Raw genomic sequence first — 25,537 nt, forward strand, 5'->3', positions numbered from 1 at the left:
CCAATCAATTGAATTTACCACAGGTGGACTCCAATGAAGTTGTAGAAACATCTCAGGGATGATCAATGGGTCTGAATACTTATGTAAATAAAGTATTTCTGTTTTTTTATTTTTTATTTTTTTTACAGATGTACAACAATCTCAATTCACTAAAAAAGTACATAAAAGTACATAAAAAGTCTGTTTTCGCTTTCTTATTATGGGATATTGTGTGTAGATTGATGCAGAATTAAAAAATAGATTTTAGAATAAGGCTGTAAAGTAACAAAATATGCAAAAAGTCAAGGGGTTTGAATCTTTCCGAATGCACTGTATAGTGTCATATAAATGTGTTTGTTGGCATTGTGTATCTCTGAGTCAGTGGTTGACAGCACAACACAATTCCAACCACAATGGGGGTTATTTCATACAACACATTAATTAAAGCCTAAAAGCCACATCACATATCTTGATCAAAAAAATGCAAAGAATGATGACATGCAGAATTGGCAGTTTCTATGTCGATCTTTATTTTGAATGTCTTATCTTTCGCAAGACCGGTCAGAGTTACAGGTTCAATTGTCAATAGTCAAAATGAAATATACATGTACATCACTAGTCACTGATGTTGAACATTTTGATACATATTTTAATATTAATATATAAGGCCCACTAATCTACTATTGTATTTACAAAATACTTTGCTAACTTGTTTTGAGGGTACTTTTTCTTAAATTCCAGTTTAGACCTGGCTATTTGAACTCACTGATTGGAATTAGCTAAATATGTTTTTTTGCTGTGTTACATCTGGTGTAAAACAGTAGGCATATCCAAACAGAGTTCTAATTTGAGATACTTAGAACTAGATAAAAACATTATAAATCATGGGGCAAGAGCAATGTTACTGGAAATGACTTCACTCTGACCATGTTGAGTAAGATGGCTCACCTCAAAACATATTATTTCCTAAGTTTATCAATAGGAGTCCTGAGCAGCTTTGGACACTTTCCTCAACACAAACCCATCATAAAGAACCAGAAATAATTCAGAATAACAAAGTACCTACATCAAACAAGTGTTAATTCTGCTGTTCTTCTGACTTCTCATCCTCATTTCCATCTGAAGGACATCATCATCCACATTGTCTCCAGGAGGGACATGTTGCCATCTTTGTTCGATTTGTTGGATATGATGTGTGTTAACTCCCTTTGGAGTAAATTGGGTGCTGTTCCCTAGTGTTTGCATTCATTACTCATCATTTAGGGTGTCAGGAGTTAGGAAGGAAGGGATGGGATAGTCTAGAATTGAAGGGTCTGAAGAGTCTTATGCCATTACAGAGCCTTCTGTTGTGCATTCTGTTCCTACCGCTCAACTTCAACATGAATCCAAGTGAAGGGATGAGGGGGAAAATAAAATCTGTGAGGAAGAAAACCAAAACATTTAGGTGAAAAAATAACCACATATAATCATAAAAGAACAATTAGATGCTGAATTTCAAATCAACACCTACCCTTGAAACACTTTAAATCTGAAAGAATTGGATGGGTGTATCCAACATGGTGAAAATGTCACCTTGTCTGTCTGAGGCAAGTCTATTATCTGAGACCTCCAAATCTACTAGAAGTGTCAATGTGTACAGCCTAGCTGTCAATTTGGGTTACAAGAACAGACAAGAGATAACTACTGCACCTTTTTTGTGTTTCTGCTTAGAACAGACCGCAAGATTTTAGGTTCTCTTTGATAATGATGTCTGTCACGGCTCCGAACACAATCTCAACATTCTTTGTGTCCGTGGCGCAGGTCAAGTGAGAGTAGATTTCTTTGACACCCTTCTTCATGTTCAGCTCCTCAAACTGCTTCTTGATGTAGTCGCTGGCATCATCATACGTGTTGGGGCCTAGTGGCAGAGTAAGCAGGCAGCTCAGGAAGTGGTTCTCAGTTGTTTTCAATTGTAGGTGATGAAGTTGACAGTATCTATTCTGTTGGCTAGTATCTTGCCACTGCATCATATTGCAGTAGAAGATAAAACATTTCCATCATTCCTGTCCTTGGGAAATCATGCGGTTTTACTATGCTGTTTTTACTTGTGGTTACTCTTACCATCGTAGTCGGGGAAGCAGATGCTTAGGTGGACCTTCTTGATTTTCTCCTCGAAAAGATCCTTCTTGTTGAGGAAGAGTACGATGGAGGTGGTGGCGAAGAACCTGTGGTTGCAGATACTGTTGAACAGGTGAAGAGACTCATGCATACGGTTCTGTGGAGAAAAGGAAAAAGAGGGTTAGGTTAGTCTCAGGCTAGATTAGTATGCTAACTATACTGAACAAAAATATAAACGCAACATGCAACAATTTCAAAGATTTTAGTTACAGTTCATAAGGAAATCAGTCAATTGAAATAAATGCACTAGGCCCTAATCTATGGATTTCACATGACTGGGAATACAGATATGCATCTGTTGGTCACAGATACCTTAAAAAACGGTAGGGGCGTGGATCAGAGAACCAGTCAGTAACTGGTGTGACTACCATTTGCCTCATGCAGCGCGACACATCTCCTTCGCATAGAGTTGATCAGGTTGTTGATTGTGGTCTGTTGAATGTTGTCCCACTCCTCTTCAATGGCTGTGCGAAGTTGCTGGATATTGGTGGGAACTGGAACACTCTGTCGTACACGTGGATCCAGAACATTCCAAACATGCTCAATGGGTGACGTGTCTGGTGAGTATGCAGGCCACAGAAGAACTGGGACATTTTCAGCTTCCAGGAATTTTGTACAGATCCTCGTGACATGGGGCCGTGCATTATCTTGCTGAAATATGAGGTGGTGGTGGCAGATGAATGGCATGAATGACAATGGGCCTCAGGATCTAGCCATGGTATCTCTACATTTAAATTGCCATTGATAAAAGGCAATTGTGTTCGTTGTCCGTAGCTTATGCCTGCCCATACCATAACCCCACCGCAAGCATGGGGCACTCTGTTCACAACCTTGACCTCAGCAAACCGCTTGCCCACACAACGTCATACACGTGGTCTGTGGCTGTGAGGCCGGTTAGACGTACTGCCAATTCAATGAAAAGACGTTGAACATTCAATTCTCTGGTAACAGCTCTGACTGAAATTCCTCCAGTCAGAATGCAAATTGCACACTTCCTCAAAACTTAAACTTGAGACATCTGTGGCATTGTGTTGTGTGACAAAACTGCACATTTTCGAGTGGCTTTTTATTGTCCTCAGCACAAGGTGCACCTGTGTAATGAGCATGCTGTTAAATCAGGTTCTTGATATGCCACACCTGTTAGGTGGATTGATTATCTTGGCAAAGGAGGAACGTTTACTAACGGGTGTAAACAAATTTGTGCAAAAACATTTGAGAGAAATAAGCTTTTTGTATAGAACATTTCTGGGATCTTTTATTTCAGCTCATGAAACATGAGACCAACACTTTACATGCGTTTGTATTTTTGTTTAGTGTATACTCTTAACCACATGTGCCAAACTCATTCCACGGAAGGCCGAGTGTCTACGGGTTTTCGTTCCATGGGTTCTACAGGTTTTCGTTCTTGGATGATTCATTAAGGTCACTAATTAGAAAGGAACTCCTGTCACGCCCTGACCATAGTTTACTTTGTATTTTCTATGTTTTGATTGGTCAGGGTGTGATCTGAGTGGGCATTCTATGTTTCATGTCTTGTTTGTCTATTTCTATGTTCAGCCTGATATGGTTCTCAGTCAGAGGCAGGTGTTCGTCATTGTCTCTGATTGGGAACCATATTTAGGTAGCCTGGGGTTCACTGTGTGTTTGTGGGTGATTGTTCCTGTCTATGTGTTTTTCACCAGATAGGCTGTTTTAGGTTTTCGTTACGTTCATCACGTTCTTTATTTTTGTAGTGTTTGCATTGATTCGTGTTTTACGTTTGTTCATTAAAACATGGATCGCAATCTACATGCTGCATTTTGGTCCGACTCTCCTTCACATATAGAAAACCGTTACAACTCCCATCACCTGGTTGTCTAGGTCTTAATTGAAAGGAAAAAACAAAAACCTGCAGACACTCGCCCTCCATGGAATTAGTTTTACACACCTGCTCAAACCAAAGAGATTATCTAATTTCCTATTTTGGTCCTTTGGCAAGCACACAAACACAACTCTACATGTCTTCTGTGCTTGAACTGGGGTGATGTTATTAGGTACAGGACTGTGAGGCGATTGAGAAATCATATTGTATAGTCATCTGAGCTATGTCCTTGGGGAGTTTAACATGTGATGGCCTGGTAGGGTTCAATAAACTTGTGACTGAATAATCCATTGTTTACTTGATGTCAGACTGGAGAAAATACCCTTCAGTTAGAATCAGAACATCTGATGCTCTTTCAATCTTACCAAATGGATCACAGTACAAAAAAGAGAAATCCAAGTAAACAGTACAAAAGTACAACATTTGGACTAAAAGGGCCACATAGAGGTGTTCTGTCTCAATATGGAAAATCACAACTGTGACAAACTAGTTGAACTATCAGAGGTCAACTGTAAAGCCAAACCCACCACTTCATCGTCCTCTACAAGCACCATGTCATAAGCACTGAGGGCTCCGCAGAAGATGATGCAGGTTACACCCTCAAAACAATGGATCCACTTCTTTCTCTCCGACCGCTGGCCGCCCACATCGAACATCCTGTCAGGGGGGATGGGTTAAAAAAGGGAGATGTTAGATATGACTGTAAAGAGATAATCAACGATTGTGCAAAATCACACCCCAAAGGAAATGGAATGAACATGCAAGGATGTATGGAAGACCACTTTAGGCCCTTTGTGGTCTCCCTTGTTTGGCTAATATTCCCTCACCTGAAGTGCAGCTCTTTGCAGGAGAACTGCTCCTCGATGATGCCGGTGGTCTTGACTCGAGAACGCAGCACATCCTGCTCGTTGGGCAGGTAATCAGACTTTGTAATTCTGTCCAATTCTCCAAGATAGCTGTTGAGCGAGATTTCAGTTTAGCATACATTCACACCCCCATATAGAACATAATCATGCTCACCAACAAAGATATGACCTGAACTGTCATGAGAATGATAAGACTGTCATAACAAACTATAACAGTTGCTGTGACACTCACTAGCCAGCTGAGTCGTTGAGCTGGTACTCAGCTGCTCTCTCGAAGGAGGCCTGGACACCACTGTCACTCCAGAGCCTCTTGATGACATCAGCCAGCTCAGGGGGCATTGAGCCCTCTTCAATGGAGTCTGACAGGTTGGACAGCTTCTGCCCGTCTTCCTGCACCATGAAGTCAACTGGTGAGTTTTACTGCTACTAAAATGAAAATGTAATTCCATTGTACGGTAATTAGCTAAGCTAACAATGTAGTGTTGTTATTTCTATTTGAATAACATGTGAAACTACTGAAACTTCTGCTGGTGTCTCAATGTCTATCCGTGTGTGTCATTGAGGGCCTATTTGGTGGACCAGAAGGGTTAGAGATGCAGGGTGGGACTCACAGATCCCTTTGGTGATCCAAAGTCAATTGACAGCATCTCCATGCCTCTGATAATGGCCAGAGCAGACTGCAAGATGTTACCATAGATGATCGCCCTGAACTCCAATTGTTCTTCTTTGGTATAACCACCTTGATGGAGAATTCTACCCAACACAAGAGGAAGAAAACAGTTAGAATTGTAATTACAGTTTAAAATACAACTGATATACAATGCTACCAACAACCATTATTGGCCAGAAGAACTAGTACTAGTCATTCTGCAACAAGTGTTTTAGTGTTTTGTTCAGTAGTCATCAGGGTATATGTCAATTGTAGCTGCCACAATTTATTCTATCATGGTCCATTTTGTTTTCCCATGTGATTATGAGCCATAAACTTATTGAACACCCAATTCACACCTTTTAGAGTGATGGTAAAGTGTATGGACAAGGTTTGGTTGCATGTACATTAGGAGGGAGGAGGAATAACATGCAATGTCAAAGGTGTTTGTTTTGTTATACTCACTTCATCTGCTTGACAATTGTGCTCTTCCCAGACTCACCAGCACCTGGTAAAACAAAAGAAGAAGTAGATACACCTGTATGTTACAATGGCTTTCCCATGTACAAACACATCATCCTTATTCACCCTGTAGTTGGTTAAAGGGAACCTGAGGGCCAAAACATGACCTATGCAAAGAGATGTATAATGACAGCACATAGTGAAAGAGAAAGCTCAGCAGTTGCCCATCCCCTCCACTGGTACAGATCCAGTCCTCTGAGACACACAGCATGACAAGCATTCAGTTGTGTTGCAGAAGTTACAGTTGTAGTTATTTCACAGCTGTTATATTATGACCTTTTGTTTTGTGTTTAGCTTTGTTTCTGCATGTTGTTGTTGCATTTGTACCATGAGTTTGGCTATAGACACATCTTATGGGATACTTCCCATTGTAACAACATACTTAGCGGGGGGGGGGGGGGGGGGGGGGGTAACAGAGCAATCGGAAATTAATAAACAAGTACTGGGCCATAGGGCAGACTGGGCTGAGCAGTGAAGTTGTATGTCATAATACCAGTAAGCTAATTTCCCTCTGGGCTTATATCAAACAAGACTGTCACCACCAGCAGATTTGTTATCCCACACGCCACCTCAACGGGGTCATCTAGGCTTCCTGACTATTTGGAAATGGGCATATGAAAGTGTTTATGGCTAATGTGATGGACATCTGTCCCAATGGTTTAGCAGAGGTCAGTGTCCTTATTAGCTAAGGGCTAAATGGATGGGATTTGAGAAGCCATATCGGCCGATATGTAAAGACGTCACTAGGAAGACGTCAGTCCATGAGGAATCGTGAGTTTGTGTCACTCTAAAAAGTTCCTGGGATAGTGTGTCCTTCTCTCCGTTGGTTCTTATCCATGAAGGTAGGCGAGAGGGCTAACTAGATAGGCTGGGGTGACTGGGCTGTCTCCATAATAGATCTATTTCACCATCAATATCTCCATGCATAGGTTTATTTTCCTGAAGGCAGGCCTGATATTCCTGAATAAAGCCATTCCTCCAAATGTAGGCCTATTTCTTCATGCTCTCCACAAGTAGGTTGTTATCTCTTAAGGTAAGTGTGCACCAGTACATTGATACCTGATGCAACCAGAAGATGGCATTGGTTGTGGAGCATTGCATTCTGCAAAGTTCAATTGCTTTTTAACTTTTTAAAGCAAGAGGTGAGTAGTTACTGTTCTTGTACCCCAGATACAGGGCCTTCAGAAAGTATACACATCCATTGGCTTATTCCACATGTTGTTGTGTTACAGCCTGAATTACATTCAATTGATGTTTTTTCTCATCCATCTACACACAATACCCCATAATAACAAAGTGAAAATATGTTGTTAGAAATGTTGGCTAATTTATAGAAAATTAAATAGAGAAATACACTTACAGTTGAAGTGGGAAGTTTACATACACTTAGGTTGGAGTCATTAAAACTCATTTTTCAACCACTCCACAAATTTCTTGTTAATTAACAAACTATAGTTTTGTCAAGTCGGTTAGGACATCTACTTTGTGCATGACACAAGTCATTTTTCCAACAATTGTTTACAGACAGATATTTCACTTATAATTCACTGTATCCCAATTCCAGTGGGACAGAAGTTTACATACACTAAGTTGACCATGCCTTTAAACAGCTTGGAAAATTCCAGAAAATGATATCAAATCAAATCAAATGTATTTACAGTGCCTTGCGAAAGTATTCGGCCCCCTTGAACTTTGCGACCTTTTGCCACATTTCAGGCTTCAAACATAAAGATATAAAACTGTATTTGTTTGTGAAGAATCAACAACAAGTGGCACACATTCATGAAGTGGAACGACATTTATTGGATATTTCAAACTTTTTTAACAAATCAAAAACTGAAAAATTGAGTGTGCAAAATTATTCAGCCCCCTTAAGTTAATACTTTGTAGCGCCACCTTTTGCTGCGATTACAGCTGTAAGTCGCTTGGGGTATGTCTCTATCAGTTTTCGAGAGACTGACATTTTTTCCCATTCCTCCTTGCAAAACAGCTCGAGCTGAGGTTGGATGGAGAGCATTTGTGAACAGCAGTTTTCAGTTCTTTCCACAGATTCTCGATTGGATTCAGGTCTGGACTTTGACTTGGCCATTCTAACACCTGGATATGTTTATTTTTGAACCATTCCATTGTAGATTTTGCTTTATGTTTTGGATCATTGTCTTGTTGGAAGACAAATCTCCGTCCCAGTCTCAGGTCTTTTGCAGACTCCATCAGGTTTTCTTCCAGAATGGTCCTGTATTTGGCTCCATCCATCTTCCCATCAATTTTAACCATCTTCCCTGTCCCTGCTGAAGAAAAGCAGGCCCAAACCATGATGCTGCCACCACCATGTTTGACAGTGGGGATGGTGTGTTCAGCTGTGTTGCTTTTACGCCAAACATAACGTTTTGCATTGTTGCCAAAAAGTTCAATTTTGGTTTCATCTGACCAGAGCACCTTCTTCCACATGTTTGGTGTGTCTCCCAGGTGGCTTGTGGCAAACTTTAAACTACACTTTTTATGGATATCTTTAAGAAATGGCTTTCTTCTTGCCACTCTTCCATAAAGGCCAGATTTGTGCAATATACGACTGATTGTTGTCCTATGGACAGAGTCTCCCACCTCAGCTGTAGATCTCTGCAGTTCATCCAGAGTGATCATGGGCCTCTTGGCTGCATCTCTGATCAGTCTTCTCCTTGTATGAGCTGAGAGTTTAGAGGGACGGCCAGGTCTTGGTAGATTTGCAGTGGTCTGATACTCCTTCCATTTCAATATTATCGCTTGCACAGTGCTCCTTGGGATGTTTAAAGCTTGGGAAATCTTTTTGTATCCAAATCCGGCTTTAAACTTCTTCACAACAGCATCTCGGACCTGCCTGGTGTGTTCCTTGTTCTTCATGATGCTCTCTGCGCTTTTAACGGACCTCTGAGACTATCACAGTGCAGGTGCATTTATAGGGAGACTTGATTACACACAGGTGGATTGTATTTATCATCATTAGTCATTTAGGTCAACATTGGATCATTCAGAGATCCTCACTGAACTTCTGGAGAGAGTTTGCTGCACTGAAAGTAAAGGGGCTGAATAATTTTGCACGCCCAATTTTTCAGTTTTTGATTTGTTAAAAAAGTTTGAAATATCCAATAAATGTCGTTCCACTTCATGATTGTGTCCCACTTGTTGTTGATTCTTCACAAAAAAATACAGTTTTATATCTTTATGTTTGAAGCCTGAAATGTGGCAAAAGGTCGCAAAGTTCAAGGGGGCCGAATACTTTCGCAAGGCACTGTATATAGCCCTTCTTACATCAGCTGATCTCAAAGTGCTGTACAGAAACCCAGCCTAAAACCCCAAACAGCAAGCAATGCAGGTGTAAAAGCATGGCTTTAGAAGCTTCTGATAGGCTAATTGACATCATTTGAGTCAATTGGATGTTTTTCAAGGCCTACCTTCAAACTCAGTGCCTCTTTGCTTGACATCATTGGAAAATCAAAAGAAATCAGCCAAGACCTCAGAAAATAAATTGTTGACCTCCACAAGTCTGGTTCATCCTTGGGAGCAATTTCCAAACGCCTGAAGGTTCCACGTTCATCTGTACAAACAATAGTACGCAAGTATAAACACCATGGGACCACGCAGACGTCATACCGCTCGGGAAGGAGACACGTTCTGTCTCCTAGAGATTAACGTACTTTGGTGGGAAAAGTGCAAATCAATCCCAGAACAACAGCAAATGACCTTGTGAAGATGCTGGAGGAAACTGGTACAAAAGTATCTATATCCACAGTAAAACGAGACCTATAATCGACATAACCTGAAAGGCCGCTCAGCAAGGAAGAAGCCACAGCTTCAAAACCGCCATAAAAAAGCCAGACTACGGTTTGCAACTGCAAATCGGGACAAAGATCATACCTTTTGGAGAAATGTCCTCTGGTCTGATGAAATAAAAATAGAACTGTTTGGCCATAATGACCATCGATATGTTTGGAGGGAAAATGGGTCTTCCAAATGGACAATGACCCCAAGCATACTTCCAGAGTTGTGGCAAAATGTCCTAAAGACAACAAAGGCAAGGTATTGGAGTGGCCATCACAAAGCCCTGACCTCAATCCTATAGAACATTTGTGGGCAGAACTGAAAAAGTGTGTGCGAGCAAGGAGGCCTACAAACCTGACTCAGTTACACCAGCTCTGACAGGAGGAATGGGCCAAAATTCACCCAACTTATTGTGAGAAGCTTGTCGAAGACTACCTGAAACATTTGATCCAAGTTAAACAATTTAAAGGCAATGCTACCAAATACTAATTGAGTGCATTTAAACTTCTGACCCACTGGGAATGTGATGAAATAAATAAAAACTTAAATAAATCATTCTCTCTACCATTATTCTGACATTTCACATTCTTAAAATAAAGTGGTGATCCTAACTGACCTAAGACAGGGAATTTTTACCAGGATTACATGTCAGGAATTGTGAATGGCGTATGTAAACTTCCGACTTCAACTGTACATGGACACCTGCTCGTCAAAAATCTAATTCCAAAATCATTGTCATTAATATGGGATGGTCCCCCTTTGCTGCTATAACAACCTCCACTCCTGGGGAGGCTTTCCATTAGATGTTCGTCCATTGCTGCGGGGACTTACTTCCATTCAGCCACAAAAGCATTGTGAGGTCGGGCACTGATGTTGGGCGATGAGGCCTGGCTCGCAGTCGGTGTTCAAATTCATCCCAAAGGTGTCCGATGGGGTTGAGGTCAGGGCCCTGCGCAGGCCAGTCAAGTTCTTCCACACCGATCTCGACAAACCATTTCTGTATGGACCTCGCTTTGTGCATGGGGGCATTGTAATGCTGAAACAGGAAATGGCCTTCCTGAAACTGTTGCCACAAAGTTGGAAGCAGAGTATTGTCTAGAATGTCATTGTATGCTGTAGCATACAAAATGAAAAACAGCCCCAGACCAGTATTGCTTCTCCACCAAACTTTACAGTTGGCACTATGCATTCGGGCAGGTAGCGTTCTTCTGGCATCCACCAAACCTATATTTCTCTGTTGGATTGCCAGGTGGAGAAGCGTGATTCATCCCTCCAGAGAACGCGTTTCCACTGCTCCAGAGTCCAATGGCGGCGAGCTTTACACCACTCCAGCCGAGGCTTGGCATTGCACATGGTGATCTTAGGCTTGTGTGCGTGCGGCTGTTAGCCATGGAAACCCATTTCATGAAGCTCCTGACGAACAGTTATTGTGCTGACGTTGCTTCAAGAGGAAGTTTGGAACTCGGTAGTCAGTGTTGCAATCAAGGACAGACGATGTTTACGTGTTAAGCACTTCAGCATTTGGCGTTCTTGTTCTGTGAGCTTGTGTGGCCTACCACTTTGTGGCTGAGCCGTTGTTGTTCCTAGACGTTTTCACTTCACAATAACAGCACTTACAGTTGACCAGGGCAGCTCTAGCAGGGCCGAAATTTGACGAACTGACTTATTGGAAAAGTGGCATCCTATGATGGTACCACGTTGAAAGTCACTGAGCTCTTCAGTACGGACCATTCTACTGCCAATGTTTGTCGATTTTATTCACCTGTCAGCAACGGGTGTGGCTGAAATAGCCGAATCCACTCATTTGAATGGGTGTCCATATACATTTGTTGTGTATCTCATTTAAATACGTATTCACACCCCTGAGTCAATACGTTGGAAACCCCTTTGGCAGCGATTACAGCTGTGAGTCTTCCTGGGTAAGTCTCTAAAAGTTTTGGACACTTGGATTGTACAATATTTGCACATTATTATTTGTTTATTTCTTCAAACTCGATCATGTTGGTTGTTGACTTTATTTATTTTATTTAACCTTTATTTAACTAGGCAAGTCAATTAAGATCACATTTTTATTTACAATGACGGCCTACAATGACAGCCTATTGATCATTGCTAGACAGCCATTTTCAAGTCTTTCCATCGATTTTCAAGCCAATTTAATTGAAAACTGTAAGTAGTCCACTCAGGAACATTCAATGTCTGCTTTCTTTTTTAATTTTTTTATCTACCAATAGGTGCTCTTCTTTGTGAGGCATTGGTAAACCTCCTTGGTCTTTGTGGTTGAATCTGTGTTTGAAATTCAATGCTCGACTGAGGGATATTACAGATCATTGTATGTGTGGGGTACAGAGATGAGGTAGTCATTCAAAAGTAATGTTAAACACTATTATTGCATACAGAGTGAGTCCATGCAACTTATTATATGACTTGTTAAGCACATTTTTTTTATCCTGAACTTATTTAGGCTTGGTAACCCAATTATTAACCCATTAACCCAATTCCAGTTTCAACTGACCTGAGCCCTAGGACCATGCCCCAGGAATACCTGACATGATGACTCTTTGCTGTCACCAGTCCACCTGACTGTGCTGCTGCTCCAGTTTCAACTGTTCTGCCTTATTATTATTCGACCATGCTGGTCATTTATGAACATTTGAACATCTTGGCCATGTTCTGTTATAATCTCCACCCGGCACAGCCAGAAGAGGACTGGCCATCCCACATATGCTCTCTCCAATTCTCTCTTTCTTTCTCTCTCTCGGAGGACCTGAGCCCTAGGACCATGCCCCAGGAATACCTGACATGATGACTCCTTGCTGTCCCCAGTCCACCTGACTGTGCTGCTGCTCCAGTTTCAACTGTTCTGCCTTATTATTATTCGACCATGCTGGTCATTTATGAACATTTGAACATCTTGACCATGTTCTGTTATAATCTCCACCCGGCACAGCCAGAAGAGGACTGGCCACCCCACATAGCCTGGTTCCTCTCTAGGTTTCTTCCTAGGTTTTGGCCTTTCTAGGGAGTTTTTCCTAGCCACCGTGCTTCTACACCTGCATTGCTTGCTGTTTGGGGTTTTAGGCTGGGTTTCTGTACAGCACTTTGAGATATCAGCTGATGTACGAAGGGCTATATAATTTTTTTTTTTTTATTTGATTTGATTTGCCATAACAAATACTTATTGACTCAAGACTTTCAGGCTCCTGAGTGGCGCAGCGGTGTAGGCACTGCATCACAGAGCTAAAGGCATCACTACAGACCCTGGTTCGATCCCGGGCTGTATCACAACCGGCCGTAATCAGGAGTCCCATAGGGGGACGCACAATTGGCCGTGTCGTCCGGGTTAGGGGTGAATCATTTCTGAAGGTACTGTAAATATCATATACTAAGCTCTGACAGCATTTTGTTGACTATGACAAAATTGATAGGGATGATGTACCTACATTTCATTCAGAATACAGAACAACTTGGTCTTTAGTAACCTAATTGTTACTCTGCCAGAAAATTGGCTTTGCTGCGTCTGTGTTATGTTCTGCAGGAGCAGCAGGAGACACAAGGATTAATGGCTGTTAATTGCTGCTCTTCATCCACAAAGCCTCAACTCATTCTTTGGCTGCAGTCCTACCAACTGGATTGTGGGTCATTTCACGTCTTCAGTTTTGCAATGTGTCAATATTTGACCAATTCCTTCAGCTGTCACTGCATCTCATTGGTTTAGTTTAAAATATGGACAATAACTACTACAATATGATTATTTCGTTTAAAATATGGACAATAACGACTACAATATGGTTATCTTAACCACCAAAACCTCATACCAATAGGGGAAAGTATGCCATTTTTGATGCCTTAAACATGACAATTTCTCTCCTCCCAGTTACTGTTAGTGAGGGGTGTAGACAGGTGAGACAGGGGTTATGGTTTACAAGATGTTACATCTGCACATTTGATCTTTTTTAAATGAAAGTGTCTCCATTAATGTAAATGAATGTTGATAATATAATGATCTATGGCCCAGATAGTCTTTTGTTCCTGTCAATTGATCCTAATACGCTTTTGTTGCTGCTGGTCCTGATTACTCTGATGGTTGACCCTTCTGAGTTTCTCTGGTAGTCTTCTAATGTTGACCCTATTGTCTGCAAACTTTTAGTGGATTGGTACCTGTTGTATTTGGCTTTTCATAATTGCTGTATTGATCAGCATCTCTGTTTGTCCCTTGTTATTTTCCCTGTCAATTAACTTGTGTCATTGGCCCTTGCTTTTTGCCATGTGTGATGACTACTTAGCATTTGATGATGCATGTTGCAGGCCATGATGTAACCCGGTGCTAGGGAAATTATTACAGGGAGTCTAAGTAGCAGGAAAGGAAGCATAATTGGGTTACCATGATCCTATGGGAAAGGCTGACTAAATCCTGCCCCTGAACCCTCACAAAGCTATTTATACCCAGAGCTCATGACACATCTACCGCTCATTGTTTTACATACTGTATTGAGACACATGCTGCTGATACGTCAACATTCATAACTGTTGCCACTTCTACAGACAGTCATATAACCCTGTTTTCATAACCTACGAAGACAATGTAGGGTTCTTCTAAATCCTCTCAGAGCCAAACATTAACACTATTCTGATTCCCTGCTAGGTAGTGTTCCAGATTTTCTACTTTACAGACTTTTCTCGGAGTCTAATATCTATTGAAGTAGCTAATATAGAAATAGACTCACAATTTCCCTTCTAGTAGTTATGAATCAACACGTTCCATTTCAGGGGAACTTAAAAAACAATGCTCAGCTATCAACCTTATGGTTGCTGAGAAACATTGAATGACCCTATACTATAGTAACGACTGTCATACAGATTGTCATTATGAGAGAATTTGTTGTTTCAATCAAGGGAAATGGTATTGCCTTTTATTATGGTGTTTTCTAACACCTCTGACCCCACAAATCCTACGATTTCTCATTTCAGTCTTGAGGTAACAGAAGCAGTCACTCTTGGACTTATCTGATTTAATGTAAGCTACTTTCAGCGTGACATGCTTATCTGTTTACATCCAGGCCGTGTTACAGTGACATGCCAATTCACATTCACGTTGAATGTGCAAAGGCAGAACACCAATGTAATATATAACAGATTACCGTTAAGCTCTTGTCATATATAACTGAGGATAGATATCAGGATCAATGCTAGTGTTCTGATTGAGTAGGCCTAATAAGTTTAGCCTGTTTTTGAACGCACCATTTCAGCATTGGCAAGTTTCCACAAATCTGGAAGTGTTAAACAATTGGAAAAGTCCATTCCATTGATCACAATTCTGATCATTTAAGACATTTTTATAGGTTTAGCCTGTTTCTGAATGCACCATTTCAGCATTGGCAAGTTTCCACAAATCTGGAAGTGTTAAACAATTGGAAAAGTCCATTCCATTGATCACAATTCTGATCATTTAAGACATTTTTATAGGTTTAGCCTGTTTCTGAATGCACCATTTCAGCATTGGCACGTTTCCATAAATCTGGAAGTGTTAAACAATTGGAAAAGCTCATTACATTGATAAAAATTATATTTTTAGCTACATTGAATGTTCTAGAAGCACCTTGAGCAACAAGCGCCATCGATCAAGTTACCATATCAAAGTGATGAAGAATTCACAACAACTATGCTAACCTCGCCAGGGAATATTCAGTCTCATATAATTCCAACTGTTATCATCAGTGTAACCTACTAAAGTCCATCTTATCTAATACGTAAGCTCATACAGAGGTTGGGTATGGCTGATGCTTAGGGTCATACAGGTTGGCATGACTGCTCATTGCAAAACCAAATTTATTTTCTTCACATGATGTAAAATTCAACTATTTATGCCTTTCATTGGTGTGCAATTTCCAATACAATGCCCCCTAACAAAAACAGTTTGACTCTCAAATCTCTCAAAGATCAGGGCACATAGCATAATATTCAACCAATATCTTTCTTTCAGTTTTTTTAAGAAGATGATGCTTATCCTGGTGGTTTGCATCAGACACTGCTATGGTCTATGCCTGACAGACCATAAGCCAGTTAAGGGTCTCATTCTACTTTTCTGAAGTTTCAGAAGAGGCCCCACAGGCACAACAGCTCCTTACCAAGCAGCAGAAGCTTGACTGTCTTGGATTCTTTGTCTGCATCCTCCGCCAGCTGCTTTTCCAGCTCTTTGGACTTTGCGGCTAATGCCTTGTCTTCGACACTTCCTCCAGCTCCCATTTTGAACTTTGGGTCTTTCTCACTCCTTCAAGACAAGATCCTGTGTGGTACGGAAATGCGGCCGTCCGCTCCCGCCGTCTGAGGGGTGCACTGGGAGACAGGCAAGAAGGAGGGCAGAGGTGGGGGCTGGGAACAAGGGGTCCTGGCCTCAGTCAGGGGTTGGTGGATGGAGGAAGAGGACTCTGGAGATGTATGCTGGCACGCAGTCGGACAATCACTGCTTGGGGACTAAGGGAAGCTGTCTTCTCTCTGGTGTTAGCCCTCCCTTATTCCCCTACGTTAAACCTGACATCTTGAAATCAGGTTGGGATTGGGCAGGGCTTTTTCTGGCGTTCCCATGGGAACCATTAGATCCAATTAGGATGAAGTAGAGGGCAAAAGTGAAGGGTGAAAAAAGCAAACGCCATAGGGTTTAGAAAGAGATGGGTGGATTAGAAATAGAGAAGGTCTGGTTTTTTATAGCTCAATGGTCTGGGTGTTCAAAGTTGACTTTCTCTACCTCTTGCACAGTTTAGCTCCCCCAGCCTCTGTCAAGTATGGCTCAAAAAGAGATGGTGTCAGGTGTGATAATGTTCTTGTTCTTCTTGCTCTCATTTAGAGTAAACTTATAACCACAGAAATAAAACAATATGATGTGCTCTGTCCTGTTTATGCTGTAGGGATTTGTAAATACTTTTTAGATTTTACCAGACTTTAAGTGACAATTGGCTTACAAACCTGAGCCATGAAAATACACTAATTGTCACGAAGGCATTTCTACAGCATAAGACCTTGGCTTTGTGTCTTTACTGGTGAAGGATGGAGAGTTTAACAAGCATCAGGTATTTACATACGTTTTTTTTTAAAACTTTATTTAACTAAGCAAGTCAGTTAAGAACAAATTTTATTTACAATGATGGCCTACCAAAAGGCCTCCTGCGGGGACTGGGGCTGGGATTAAAAATATAAATATAGGACAAACACTCATCACGACAAGAGAGACACCACAACACTACATAAAGAGAGACCTAAGACAACAACACAGCATGGCAGCAGCACATGACAACACAGCATGGGAGCAACACAACATGACAACAATACGGTAGCAACACAACATGGTACAAACATTATTGGGCACAGACAACAGCACAATGGCAAGAAGGTATAGACAACAATACATCACACGAAGCAGCCACAACTGTCAGTAAGAGTGTCCATGACTGAGTCTTTGAATGAAGAGATGGAGATAAAAACTGTCCAGTTTGAGTGATTTGTTTTTTATAGCTCGTTCCAGTCGCTAGCTGCAGCGAACTGAAAAGAGGAGCGACCCAGGGATGTGTGTACTTTGGGGACCTTTAACAGAATGTGACTGGCAGAACGGGTGTTGTATGTGGAGGATGAGGGCTATTGTAGGTATCTCAGATAGGGGGGAGTGAGGCCTAAGAGGGTTTTATAAATAAGCATCAACCAGTGGGTCTTGCAACAGGTATACAGAGATGACCCGTTTACACAGTATAGAGTGCAGTGATGTGTCCTGTAAGGAGCATTGGTGGCAAATCTGATGGCTGAATGGTAAAGAACATCTAGCCAGTGGAGAGTACCCTTAGCTGCCGATCTATAAATTACGTCTCTGTAATCTAGCATGGGTAGAATGGTTATCTGAATCAGGGTACATTTTGCAGCTGGGGTGAAAGAGGAGGGATTACGATAGAGAAAACCAAGTCTAGATTTAACTTTAGCCTGCAGATTTGATATGTGCTGAGAGAAGGACAGTGTACCATCTAGCCATACTCCCAAGTACTTGTATGAGGTGACTACCTCAAGCTCTAAACCCTCAGAGGTAGTAATCACACTGGTGGGGAGAGGAGCATTCTTCTTACCAAACCACATGACCTTTGTTTTAAAGGTGTTCAGAACAAGTTTAATGGCAGAGAAAGCTTGTTGGACACTAAGAAAGCTTTGTTGTAGCATGTTCAACACAAAATCCGGGGAGGGGCCAGCTGAGTATAAGACTGTATCATCTGCATATACAGTGCCTTGCGAAAGTATTCGGCCCCCTTGAACTTTGCGACCTTTTGCCACATTTCAGGCTTCAAACATAAAGATATAAAACTATATTTTTTTGTGAAGAATCAACAACAAGTGGGACACAATCATGAAGTGGAACGACATTTATTGGATATTTCAAACTTTTTTAACAAATCAAAAACTGAAAAATTGGGCGTGCAAAATTATTCAGCCCCCTTTACTTTCAGTGCAGCAAACTCTCTCCAGAAGTTCAGTGAGGATCTCTGAATGATCCAATGTTGACCTAAATGACTAATGATGATAAATACAATCCACCTGTGTGTAATCAAGTCTCCGTATAAATGCACCTGCACTGTGATAGTCTCAGAGGTCCGTTAAAAGCGCAGAGAGCATCATGAAGAACAAGGAACACACCAGGCAGGTCCGAGATACTGTTGTGAAGAAGTTTAAAGCCGGATTTGGATACAAAAAGATTTCCCAAGCTTTAAACATCCCAAGGAGAACTGTGCAAGCAATAATATTGAAATGGAAGGAGTATCAGACCACTGCAAATCTACCAAGACCTGGCCGTCCCTCTAAACTTTCAGCTCATACAAGGAGAAGACTGATCAGAGATGCAGCCAAGAGGCCCATGATCACTCTGGATGAACTGCAGAGATCTACAGCTGAGGTGGGAGACTCTGTCCATAGGACAACAATCAGTCGTATATTGCACAAATCTGGCCTTTATGGAAGAGTGGCAAGAAGAAAGCCATTTCTTAAAGATATCCATAAAAAGTGTAGTTTAAAGTTTGCCACAAGCCACCTGGGAGACACACCAAACATGTGGAAGAAGGTGCTCTGGTCAGATGAAACCAAAATTGAACTTTTTGGCAACAATGCAAAACGTTATGTTTGGCGTAAAAGCAACACAGCTCATCACCCTGAACACAACATCCCCACTGTCAAACATGGTGGTGGCAGCAGTTTGGGCCTGCTTTTCTTCAGCAGGGACAGGGAAGATGGTTAAAATTGATGGGAAGATGGATGGAGCCAAATACAGGACCATTCTGGAAGAAAACCTGATGGAGTCTGCAAAAGACCTGAGACTGGGACGGAGATTTGTCTTCCAACAAGACAATGATCCAAAACATAAAGCAAAATCTACAATGGAATGGTTCAAAAATAAACATATCCAGGTGTTAGAATGGCCAAGTCAAAGTCCAGACCTGAATCCAATCGAGAATCTGTGGAAAGAACTGAAAACTGCTGTTCACAAATGCTCTCCATCCAACCTCACTGAGCTCGAGCTGTTTTGCAAGGAGAAATGGGAAAAAATGTCAGTCTCTCGATGTGCAAAACTAATAGAGACATACCCCAAGCGACTTACAGCTGTAATCGCAGCAAAAAGTGGCGCTACAAAGTATTAACTTAAGGGGGCTGAATAATTTTGCACGCCCAATTTTTCAGTTTTTGATTTGTTAAAAAAGTTTGAAATATCCAATAAATGTCGTTCCACTTCATGATTGTGTCCCACTTGTTGTTGATTATTCACAAAAAAATACAGTTTTATATTTTTATGTTTGAAGCCTGAAATGTGGCAAAAGGTCGCAAAGTTCAAGGGGGCCGAATAATTTCGCAAGGCACTGTATTGGCCCTTCCACCTTCAGATACTATGAGATTGCCCAACCTGCAAAAAAAGAGAGAAAAATAGAGAAATTTAGAGAGAGATCTTATCTGATGTCACATGGTCTCATGGCAAGAAGTGGGTTGCAGGGAAATTAGGCCCCCACAAATGCTTCAGAGAGTAAAATAGGCGGCTAATTTGGGCATCCTCCAATTCCGTAGTCCCTTTCTAATTCTGACCCTTCAAGCTTTGACTCTGTCCTTCCTGCTGCATCCTGGGATTGGCCTGGTGCAGCTGATCTGTTGATAAGATTATCCAGAGAACCCTGTTAAATCTTGGGCCACAGTTTAGGCCAGCAGATGGCCACTAACTGTGAGAGGGGTGCTGGTTATGAGGTGTAGTGCAGTGTTGGTTGTACAGTAGCAGGGAACAAGGGTAATGATACTAGTTCACCTCTCTTTCAGAATAGTTCCACCCTCTCTGCTCACCTGAGTGACAAGTCAGCCGGTCAGACCTTTGAGTAAGAAGTAAGAGGGTGATTGGATAAATGCACATCCAACTGCCCCTAAGACACTGTTCATTATTAACTACTTTAGTTCATCTGAGGGTGACTGAGGTGGACGCTTGAATATGTTGATTCATCTCATCCAACTCCTTTCACCAAAAAACAAAAAAAGTTTGTGAATTTGCACATGCACTTACACATGATGAAGGTGCAACAGCTCCTCTTCAACCTCAGGAGGCCAAAGAAATTTGGCTTCGCACCTAAAACCCTCCCACTTTTACAGATGCACAATTGAGAGCATCCTGTTGGGCTGTATCACCGCCTGCTACGGCAACTGCACAGCCACCAACCTTAAGGCTCTCCAGAGGGTGGTGCGGTCTGACCAATGCATCACCCGGAGCAAACTACCTGCCCTCCAGGACACCTACAGCAGCCGGTGTCACAGGAAGGCCAAAAAGATCATCAAGGACGACAACAACCACCCGAGCCATTGCCTGTTCACCCCACTATCATCCAGAAGGCGAGGTCAGAAATTGTGCTGGGACCGAGAGACTGAAAAACAGCTTCTATCTCAATGCCATCAGACTGTTAAATAGCCATCACTAGCACTATAGAGGATGCTGCCTATATACATAGACTTGAAATCCCTGGCCATGTCAATAAATGGAACACTAGTCACTTTAATAATGTTTACATATTTTGCATTACTCATCTCATATGTATATACTGTATTCTATTCTATTGTATCTTAGTCTATGCCGCTCTGACATTGCTCGTCCATATATTTATATATTCTTAATTACATTATATTACTTAGATTTGTGTGTATTGGGTATATGTTGTGAAATTGTTAGATATTACTTGTTAGATAATACTGCACTGTCGGAGCTAGAAACACATGCATTTCGCTATACCCGCAATAACATCTGCTAAACAAGTGTATGTTACCAATAACTTTGATTTGATTATATTGACCAGATACTCTAGTGCCTGCTCTGCAATGAAAATAAATGTCTTCAAAAATGGAAGGCAATCCGGAGGAGCCTAGATCAGGTGGGACTATTCTAGCCAATGCGAGGACAGATACGCGTGTGAACAACAGGCACAACGCTTTCCACTAGTTACTACAGACAGCCACAACGTCAAACGTGGCTATATCATAAAAGTTCACGAAAACAAAAATGCTAATCCACCAATGGTGTTAATTTAAGGTTAGTCATAAAGTTAGCAGTGTGGTCAGGGTTTAAAATCAAATTTTATGAAAATAAATTGTAGAAATATGCGGGGTGTTTGACTTTGTGGCTGTGGTAACTAGTGACGACCAGGCACAACTCCGATTGTTTTTTTCTCAAAGTTGCCGGGATGTCACGTGTCCTACTTACGTCAATTCACTCGTAACAACCCAAATACTGCGAAACGTATGTCCGAGCAAATAAGCCATTACATTTACTGTTAACCAAATTCGACACTCTCGTTGACCTCCTCCACAAAAAACAAAACAAACGAAGAGCGCCACCTGCTGGAGAACACTTATCCCTCTCGCTTTGCATCTTCCTCTCGGTCAAAAGTCCCATCCGCCAAAGTGCAGCAAAGCCTGTAATGTCAATGAGTCTCACGAAACGAAGACAGCAATTTAGAAATGATCCAATTGTTTAGCTAACGATATATATATATTTATACATTCGGTGGAGAAATGCATTTACTCAAGCAAATAGCTATTGCAGCAATATAGCTACTTAGTTAGACAATAAGTTCACATTTCTGGAATATTTCCAAAGATCTTTGTTTTGAAAAAACGATTAGCTTGCTGGCTAGCGAAGGTACCAGTGAAAACAACTATTATAAGGCTGTATTCGGGACGTCTGAGAGAAACAAACTGTCAGCTACAGCAAGGTTATCAGTTGTTTCCTGGGCGAGGACAAGACAAGTGCTACAACTTTCTGAATCAGCTCTTCGAGCTGAGCCAGGCCTCAACCATGGCAGGTGGTAAGTACACAGACAGAGCAGCTAAACTGAATTCTATGCTGCATTCTTAACAAAGTGGGAAGGTGGTAATTATCAAATGTGACGTTATAAATCCAAATTGAATGCATACTTTGAACTCGTTGAAAAACGCCGATTGTCTAATGGCTAAGCTGCTTCATCCATAAACCAAAAGTGCGGCTTTCATGCCTATAAACAAATTAGTGTTCAAAAACCACATGAATAGATTACTTTTTTTAAATAATGTTTGTTGTTAAATTTAACTGCTGAAAATGCTGTTGAGGCTATTTCCTTAGGTAATGTGGGAGAAGTTGGAGCTCAGGGATATGAGTTTCCCACGAGTAAAATGGCGCGTTTAAAACAACTGGGAACTCTGAAAAAAGAGTGACGTCAGTGATCTTCGGGGCCGGGACTCGGAGCTCTAGAAAGAGAGGCCCGAGTTGGATGACCGTTCAAATAGATTTTTCCCAGCTGGAGCTCGTTTTTTTCAGAGTTTCCAGTTACTGAAGCACATTTCATTCGTAGGCCTATCTATACTGGCAAAAAATCTATTACTCACCGGGAGCCTCTTAGGATCGCTCACCGTTGGCCCATCCTCAACTTTCTTCACAGGTATAGCATAGGACCCTTCTGTACAACTCTGACCCTGGCAACCTCAACCTGCCTCTCCAGCACAGGACACTTGCACGGTATACCGGTACTACTGTAATATGGTGGCGAGGGGGGGATGCAGACCTTGATCAGTCTTCTGTTGTTACATTTTTACATTTGTTTATTTTTTAAAAATGTAACCTTCATTTAACTAGGCAAGTAAGTTAAGAACAAATTCTTATTTTACAATGATGGTCTACCGGGGAACAGTGGGTTAACTGCCTTGTTCAGGGACAGAAGGACAGATTTTTACCTTGTCAGCTTGGGATTCGATCAACAACGCTCTAACCACTAGGCTATCTGCTGCCCCATTTGATATATTGGAGCAGCGCAATAGCCTACATTGTATATAATTTCATCCCTGGTATAACCAAGAGCACATGGTGTATGGAGTGATTTCAGTGCCAACAGAAATTGTATTTGAATTCCATAATTCTGAATTTGTATTAGGATATTGAATTTGAATTTAATGTTTTTATTTGTATTACACAAATTGAATCATTGAATTCATAAATTGAACTTGTATTTCATGATTTGAAACTAAATTGAGTGAATATTGCATTCCGTTTTCAAATTAAATTTTAATATTAAAATTCAATATTTATGTATTCAGTTTCAGAATGGTAGATTTTGTATTCATTGTCTTTGGCAAGTTTATCGAATTTTCATATAATCAAATTCTCAAATGCATTCAGATGAAGTTTTAAAATTCAGTTCTCTTAATTCAGATTCAAAACCAGAGACAACATCTTTGCCAACCATGAAAGGTAGAGGAGAACAGAGAATCAAAGCTTTCTGTGGGAAACGGAAGCTTCTGGGGCTTTCTGAAGCCAATGTAGCATGTTGAATTTATTTTCTTCTTATGAATTTGGCTTTAGCATTCTAACCGTTTCGGCTATTTACGATTATGACCCCATTCCTAAGACTCTCTGGAACATGGACATGCTTTCTGTTCCACTCTATGATGATCACAGGTCGTACTAGAAGGGAGTGTCACAAAAACAATTTGGCCTCCATAGGAATATAGTTGAATAGCAATGTCATAAACCTTCTAAGGATAGCTTTTCAGCTCCCTATTTAATCTTGCTTTTGTGACTGACTGGGTTTGAACCAGGTTTCCTGCATGTCACAAGACTGTGTTAGCCCACTTAGCTAAAGCCCATAGGGATGAGTCGAGCAAAGTTACTCGTCAAAAGAGCGTGGTTCATCGAACCACCTCAGTTACAGTTCACCACACTTTGACCTCATACTCAGTGATCATGGCACCAATATACCCTACTGGGTTCGAATATCAGGCCTACTGCATAACATCACTTTCTGAGGCAAATAGAAGCAGAAGGATCTGTGCACCCCATTTAATGAGAGTGCAACAGAGGTGGTTTGGTGATCCATGCTTATGTAATGAGCATCCTTGCCAGAGACCTACAGATTTGTGTTAGATTGACCGATGGGGTTCTAACCCAGGTCTCCTGTGTACCAAACAATGCAACTTTTCAGGTCTCAGACATGTTACTCATCACACAAGCTGTGTTACACTTCACCCACCTTTGAGACCCATCCAAGTCACAGGACCAATGCCTAGGCTTTAGCTCAACAGTTTTGACCTAGTAAGTCATATGTTAACCTTATAATGACTATCCTTGCTGGAGACTTGAAACTAACACGTCTAACACAAACTAAAACCTTTCAAACTAACATGTCTTCAGGTCTCAGGCAAGGTTTTCATCACATAAGCATGGATCCCCAAACTATGCTCTTTTGATGAGTAACCTTGTTGGATCTTAGTTATTAGTGTAGCAGATGGACATCTGTGAACCTGATGTGTCACCCCTTGCGCAATTAAATAATGCCTTTTTTAATAGCACAATGTGTTGGAATGCTTCTGGAGGGCGGTTAGAGGTCCTGAGTTCGAGTCTCCATATGAGCTGAATCAGGGGGAAGCTGTACTAGCCAAGCAGGCAGTGTGAAGCCTTTACAGTGGAGCCACTGGACCTGGATCTACAGTTGCACTTGTTCAACCACTGGGGTCTCTGGGGAGTGAGTTTAGGGGGTGAATGTAGCTAATGGGGATCTGTGAAACTCACTCAGTGTCTCCCCTTGCGCAATTGAAGAAGCCCTTTTTCAATAGCATGGTGGGTTGGAACACTTCAGGTGGGTGGTCATGTGTGTTTGTGAGGCAATTGTCCCGAGTTCAAGTCTTGGTATGAGCTGAATCAGGGGGAAGCTGTACTTGTTAAGCATTTACATTTTTGTAATTTAGCAGACACTCTTATCGATAACGACATACAGGAGTAATCAGGGTTAAGTGCATTGTTCAAGGGCTCTTCAACAGTTTTTTCACCTAATACGCTCGGGGATTCGACCCAGAAACTTTTCGGTTACTGGCCCAACAATCTTAACTGCTAGGCTACTTGCCTAGCAGCAGCGTGTCGTCATTTAAATGAATGTCCTGAACTTATCCCTATAGCCTTTAGCTAAGTGTGCTAACACGGTCTTGTAAAATTTAGGAGACCTGGTTCGAACCCAGTCAGTCACAAGAGCAAGATTAAATATGGAGTGAAAAAGCTATCCTTAGAAGGGCTATAACAGGGCTATTCAACTACTTACTGTATATTCTTATGGGGGCCAAACTGTGGTTTTTGTGACACTCCCTTCTAAGTTGGCCTGTGATCATAGAGGGAAACAGAAGGCACGTCCATGTTCCAGAGTC

The 25,537-nt window shown here is 41.4% G+C and overlaps 2 protein-coding genes across 3 annotated transcripts in view; one reads left to right on the plus strand and one right to left on the minus strand.

Moving 5' to 3' along the window:
• Positions 1–493: 493 nt before the first annotated feature.
• LOC110528094 (guanine nucleotide-binding protein G(t) subunit alpha-2) lies at positions 494–22,858 on the minus strand. 2 transcript variants are annotated; one of them, XM_036983651.1, is made up of 9 exons: positions 22,736–22,858; positions 5,978–6,020; positions 5,475–5,616; positions 5,096–5,253; positions 4,825–4,953; positions 4,525–4,654; positions 2,080–2,233; positions 1,669–1,876; positions 494–1,395 (listed from the first exon to the last, which is right to left on the minus strand). In XM_036983651.1, exons 2-8 carry the CDS (start codon positions 5,980–5,982, stop codon positions 1,686–1,688), a joined length of 909 nt encoding a protein of 302 aa, XP_036839546.1. In that variant the 5' UTR covers positions 5,983–6,020; positions 22,736–22,858; the 3' UTR covers positions 494–1,395; positions 1,669–1,685. The 2 variants fall into 2 exon arrangements, with proteins under 2 accessions (XP_036839546.1, XP_021465576.1); XM_021609901.2 differs by lacking the exon at positions 22,736–22,858 and adding an exon at positions 15,958–16,281.
• Positions 21,764–25,537, plus strand: part of LOC110528095 (AMP deaminase 2) — a 53,134-nt gene continuing 49,360 nt past the window's right edge. Inside the window, exon 1 of the mRNA XM_021609903.2 lies at positions 21,764–22,179. Within this exon, the coding sequence (XP_021465578.2) occupies positions 22,170–22,179 (10 nt within the window). The 5' untranslated portion in view covers positions 21,764–22,169. The remainder of the gene's footprint in view (positions 22,180–25,537) is intronic.

This window comes from Oncorhynchus mykiss, chromosome 7 (assembly GCF_013265735.2).
Source record: "Oncorhynchus mykiss isolate Arlee chromosome 7, USDA_OmykA_1.1, whole genome shotgun sequence".
NCBI lineage: Eukaryota > Metazoa > Chordata > Actinopteri > Salmoniformes > Salmonidae > Oncorhynchus > Oncorhynchus mykiss.

Bases quoted from the DNA above. Each gene is read 5' to 3' on its own strand.
- LOC110528094 (XM_021609901.2), bottom strand. From the start codon at position 16,075: ATGGGAGCTGGAGGAAGTGTCGAAGACAAGGCATTAGCCGCAAAGTCC. The intron at 2,234-4,524 runs GTGGGTTTGGCT...TTTTCTCCACAG, and splicing joins TTGTAGAGGACGATGAAGTG to AACCGTATGCATGAGTCTCT. The intron at 1,877-2,079 runs GTAAGAGTAACC...CTCTGCCACTAG, and splicing joins CTGCTTCCCCGACTACGATG to GCCCCAACACGTATGATGAT.